The following is a 6196-nucleotide window of genomic DNA, read 5'->3' on the forward strand; positions in this document are numbered from 1 at the left end:
TATTCCTCCATATGAAGTTAAATCATTTAGTATCAACCATTTTAGTTACTGACAGAGGAACATCCAAGGTAAGGGAGGTATAAACTAATCTGGACAGACCTTCAGATTTTGATAAAAGTACACATCCAGATAAAGAAAGATCTCTTAATAACCAGGAGTTAAATCTCTTTCCAATTTTCTCTGCAATAGGAGAGAAATTTAAGTTGCCCCTTTCTTTCTGATCTTTGCTAACTTTAATACCAAGATATGTGATCAGATCTTTTACAGGGAAGTCAAATCTTTTCAACGCAAATAATTCACATTTCCTAATATTCAGAGATAAACCTGATACATGTGAGAAGACATTAATACACTCAATAGCTTTCCTGACTTCATTATGATCTTTTTAAAAAATGGTGGTGTTGTCAGCCAATTGTGAACATTTTATCTCTTTGTCTTGTATCTGAATACCCCTAAAACTATCCTTATTTATATGAAGTGTCATAACTTGTGTGACCAATAAAAATAGGAAAGGAGAAATTGGGCATCCTTGTTTAATTCCACGTCTAATGTTGAATCTCTGTGAAGTTCCATGGGATAATTTAACAGAGCTGTTACTATTATTGTAAAGTGTCTTAATTACACTTTGAAAATATTGACCAAAATCAAAAAATTGAAGTCTCAAAAAGAAAATGTTAAACTGTGTCAAATGCCTTGTAAAAGTCTACAGATAAAATAAAGCTATCTTCCATAATGTGCTCATTGTAGTCTATCAAGTCCAATACTAGTCGAATATTATTACATATATGTCTGCCCTTCATAAAACCAGACTGGGTATCATCAATGATTTGGTCAAGACCATTTTCAAGTCTTTCTGGAAAGATGGATGCAAGTAGCTTTCCATCATTGTTCATTAATGTGATTGGTCTCCAATTTTCTAACACCATAGAATCTTTGTTTGGTATGCTAACACGGCACCCAAACCGGCTGCGCGCGTGCGCCATCGTGCGCTATCCTGCATAAATGTATTTTGCCCCCCCACACCAACGCGATCATGACACGCAGGTTAAAATATCAAAACAAACTCTGAACCAATGACATTAATTTGGGGACAGGTCGAAAAGCATTAAAATGTATGGCAATTTAGCTAGTTAGCTTGCACTTGCTAGCTAACGTTAATTTGTCCTGGGATATAAACATTGAGTTGTTATTTTACCTGAAATGCACAAGGACCTCTACTCCAACAATTAATCCACACATAAAATGGCCAACCGAATCGTTTCTAGTCATCTCTCCTCCTTCCAGGCATTTTCATGTTTAACTTATATGGTGATCGCATTTAAACCCTCATTGTATTACCACGACTACCGGCAAAACAGTTCGTTTTTCAATCACCCACGTGGGTATAACCAATGAGGAGATAGCAGGTACCCACGTGCCATCTCCTCATTGGTTATACCCACGTGGGTGATAGAAAGACGAACTGTTTTGCCGGTAGTCGTGGTAATACTATGAAAGTTTAGATGCGATCACCATATAATTTAAACGATGAAAAAGCCTGGAAGGAGGAGAGATGACTAGAAACGATTTGGTTGGCCGTTTTATGTGTGGATTAATTGTCGGAGTAGGGATCCTTGTGCATTTCAGGTAAAATAACAACTCAATGTTTATATCCCAGTACAAATTAGCTAGCAACAGCAAGCTAGCTAAATAGGACAAATTAACGTTAGCTAGCAAGTGCAAGCTAACTAGCTAAATTACCATACATGTTTAATGCTTTTCGACCTGTCCCCAAATTAATGTCATTGGTTCAGAGTTTGTTTTGATATTTTAACCTGCGTGTCATGATCGCGTTTGGTGTGGGGGGGCAAAATAGATTTATCCAAGCTAAAAGCGGCTGGTGTCTGAGCTAAAGGTAAAGGCAGCTAGCAGTGGTTAACAATGACTAAATAGAAGAAAAAAATATATGACTAAATAGCTAGTAGCTAATCAGCTGGTTAGCATCTGATGGAGGTTCTAGCTATAAGGTCTAAAAAATAGCAGATCCGTATCACATTGGGTGAGACTGGTTGCCGAAAGGTATATTTAATTTTAAAATGGAAAAAGAGATTGAAATATATACAAAAAAAGACGAAAAAACGAAATGTACACGGGACAACGACAAACACGTCTGCACTGCTACGCCATGTTGGATCAGGCGTTTGCAAATTGGTTATTGTTTCTGGGAAAATAAAAAGTACATGTTTAAGTAAGGATAAATGAGTGAAGAGAAAGTCGTTCGTCTTACATTTGTCCTCCATGGTATGCCGTAGCTTGAACTATAAATTTTACGTCAGCGGAAGTTCCGTCCTCTTCGTCCCCTCGCTTGCAGGCTGTGTAAGTTGTATATTTTTTCCATACAGTCAATATCACATTTATAATCATCCTCCATCCTTCATTTAACTGCATAATATGCCCCCAAAATTAGTAAAGAATGATCTTACAAAAATTTAACCATATAATAAACTTAGTATTAGTTTTGCATTGCTTGTTCTACTGAAATTATCTGCATTCTGACCCTTACCTTTCTACGGTCTTTCAGGCTTCAGTCCGCTGACACGGCAAGATGGTGAGGACCATTTTCTTAGAATTTTAATTACATGGCTAACTGTTCATGGCAGACTGTTGTTTAGTAAGCTTACTGTTAGCTATTTCGTTGCGACCGTTGCTATCTGTTTGCCTGGTTGTTACCTGTGTAACTAGTTAGCCAGCATTATCTAGCCGAGTAGGCTACTAGTTAGTACAGGCCAATTCCGGTGCGACCTAGTAAAGTTGCCGTGGTTGGCTACCGCCAGTACACGAGTTGCTAGCTAACTTAAACTGATGTTGTGTAGCTATTTCGTTAGTAACTGAAATGTCAACGAGTCGAGTGGTGATAGTTACAGTGAAAGGCAGCTACAACTGTCATCGTGAGTTGTAACGAGCTAACGTTAGCTAGCCAATGTTAACCTGGCTAACCAGCATGTCTTAGCAAGTTGTCCAACCATCACAGGCTGTCTCGTGCTTGTGATGCATTTACACGCTTGCCAGAATAAAGGTGGACCTAGTACTAAGTTCTGATATAACCAGAATCTTTAGTTCCACCGGTCCACTGACAATCCGCAGATTACTTTCATTTAGTTAGCCATCTAGCCAAGAGAGAATAATAACAAGCTATGTCAGCAATGAGACTATAATGTCATGCCATGTTAGCTAAGGTTTTTGCGTTGAGTAACCCCTGTAGTTGTGTGGTTGTTGCAGAACATTGTACTTATTATTTACCTGTTGTATTTCAGCCACGAAAAATAGAAGAAATAAAAGATTTCCTACTTACAGCAAGGAGGAAGGATGCCAAGTGTAAGTATTACATTGTTGCCCACATGCTCTGCTCATCTGACAATTGAATCAGGTATTGTGCACTAGTCAGTACACTCAAAATGTGGAGTTTGTTAACGCTTATGTCTTTATCATTTCTGCACCCACATACGATTCTGTCTGGGAACGCTGACTACGAACCATAGTGTTGAATGTTCAGATTGCTTCTTGTTTATTATCCCACAGCCGTAAAGATCAAGAAGAACAAGGACAATGTCAAGTTCAAGGTGCGTTGCAGCCGGTACCTGTACACCCTCGTCATCACAGACAAGGAGAAGGCAGAGAAGCTGAAACAGTCACTGCCCCCTGGTAAGATGCTCAACTTTCATCACATGGAATGTGGCATGTTGTGGTTGGTAATTGGCACAAGGAGTCTGAAATCTGTTTTATAGGACCATCTCTCAAGACCTTTAATCCTGTAGTCTGGTGACAATGTCCAGTCTATAAAGATGTTATTTTGTCAGTGCAGAGAGGTTACAAATTGAACATGATGAAGTAATCTGATCTATTACTATGCAAGTTGTCCAAACACCACATGTTTGGTGCATTTGCACACTTGCTAGGAAAGTAAGGATAGACCAAATGCTTAGTTTCAACTTCATCAGAAATTGAGTTCCACCGGTGCATGGATGTATATTCCTTAATGCTTTGAGCTGTCTGGAAATATTGTTGGCCCCCCCAAAAAAAATATCTGATAGATAAACGCTGCTTGCTTCCATTGCCGCTGAAGATTTTAGTGAAACTGACAGCGTTTTAACTATTTTGGAAGATATAAAAGAGACAATCATATCAGTTAAAATTATAAAATTCCCAGTTTATGCTAAAAAAATAAAAAACTCTATAAGAGGTTATAAAAATAGGTTATATTTGACTCAACATTCCATGACGTACACTAAGGAATTGTTGGTAGAATAGGTAGTTGCAGTTCAATGCATGATTTAATATAACTCAACAATACTTTTCTTGGTAGTCCAAAACGTATTGTTCTCAGGTTGTTTATTTATTTATTTTTATTTCACCTTTATTTAACCAGGTAGGCCAGTTGAAACAAGTTCTCATTTACAACTGCGACCTGGCCAAGATAAAGCAAAGCAGTGCGACACAAACAACACAGTTACACATGGAATAAACAAACGTACAGTCAATAACACAATAGAAAAAGGTATATACAGTGTGTGCAAATGGCATGAGAAGGTAAGGCAATAAATAGGCCACAGTAGCAAAGTTATTACAATTTAGCAAATTAACACTGGTGTGATAGATGTGCAGATGATGATGTGGAAATACTGGTGTGCAAAAATGTAAATAACTGCTAGCAAACATACAGTCCAGTGCAAAGTGAATGATAGCAGGTCTGGCAAATGTCTTGTTTTCATGAAGGCCTACTGTAGCTCTGATTGGCTATGGCGCACTGGTCTGCGTAGACTCTTCCTATTTACTGCAGTATCTATTAATTGTTCAAAAACATTGCTGCTTTCCCATTCTATGTTGCTATAGAATTTTTGCTAATGCCTTAGTATATGTTATTCCCAAACTTTTTGAGAATTTATTAACTTGACCATGTCTAAGTGGTCGCTTGTCAGAAAATGTTTTAAAGTGTCGTTCTTCCTGGGGGTGTATATGAACAGATTTGAATAAGATTTCATGTCGCTAAAATGTTGCAGTTCCCTTTTTTAAATTGATTTATACTCTTTCCTGAACCCCCAACTGTAATATGCTTTTATCCAGAGCAGTTATGGTTAAGTGCCTTGCTCAAGGACATATCAACAGATGTTTCCCAAAATCTGCTCAGCGATTTGAACAAGCGAAATTTCGCTTGTCTTCCTACTGCCAGTAGCAATTCTAATAATGTCAAGTCTATCAAGTTTGTAGCTTGGTCACTCAAAGCATGTTTTGTGAATGAGCATGATTCATGTAATGTAGTTTCTAACCAGCTCATCTCTTTTCAGGTCTGGCTGTGAAGGAGCTCAAGTAGAGGACTATCTTCGTGTACAGTAAATTGTAATAAAAAGAGGAAAACCATTTGTCTTTGTCATGCCTGTTATGTTCCACTACAGTAAATGATCTATATTCATGTGTGACATGCTTAGTGGCTCTATTTTGGAAGAAGGCAAAAACGAATGTCTGCCAAATGAAGTGACTGGATTATCTAAGAGCTGGTTTCCCAGACAGATTAAACCTGGTCCTCAGATTTAAGGACTTCCTCCAATGATTTTTGTTGTTGTACCTGTCCTATTGCAGTGATATCCCAAGTATAAATACAATGAAGTACACTAAAGGGTAAAACAAATGTTTTGTATTAGTGTTTTTTAGACAACTGCAAACTTTAAGGAGTTGGGCATTCAAGAGTTGGTTTGATTGGAAGTTGTGATGTCATCGGCCTCCCCCTTGCTTGAGAAGCACTAGAGAACACAAGAGGGAAGGCCCACCCCCACTGGTGCTGTCATGACTTGCATGGATCACCTGTTGAGATGTCTAATCGGGTGTTTAATGATGTGACGAAGAGACGGCTGCTGTTGTTGAAGATTCACCATTGAGGGTGCTCTTAGTCCAGGACTAGGCTTACTCATTGACTGGGAAACTGGCCCTAAACAAATTTGACAAGTTATCTGTAGTGGAGTCAAACCAGTTACTACACAGGCTCTCTTCCAATAAATACTCAAATGATGTAACCACATCTAAATTTTTTGGGGTGGTGACTACTAATGTGTTAACATTACTTACACACATCCAATCACTTATAGCCTTGCGCTTACTTCATGGACTGGTGGATTTAAATACAAATATGCTTCTGGAAGTGACTAGATGAAGAACATGCCATTAT

The 6196-nt window shown here is 38.3% G+C and overlaps 1 protein-coding gene across 1 annotated transcript; it reads left to right on the forward strand.

The window, feature by feature from the left end:
* Positions 1–2276: 2276 nt before the first annotated feature.
* On the forward strand, positions 2277–5396 carry LOC120046801 (60S ribosomal protein L38). Its single transcript, XM_038992316.1, has 5 exons — positions 2277–2355; positions 2561–2587; positions 3294–3354; positions 3559–3681; positions 5322–5396. The coding sequence occupies exons 2-5, from the start codon at positions 2585–2587 to the stop codon at positions 5345–5347; spliced, it is 213 nt and encodes a 70-aa protein (XP_038848244.1). The 5' UTR covers positions 2277–2355; positions 2561–2584; the 3' UTR covers positions 5348–5396.
* The last annotated feature ends 800 nt before the right edge of the window (positions 5397–6196 follow it).

Source organism: Salvelinus namaycush, chromosome 4, assembly GCF_016432855.1.
Source record: "Salvelinus namaycush isolate Seneca chromosome 4, SaNama_1.0, whole genome shotgun sequence".
Lineage (NCBI taxonomy): Eukaryota > Metazoa > Chordata > Actinopteri > Salmoniformes > Salmonidae > Salvelinus > Salvelinus namaycush.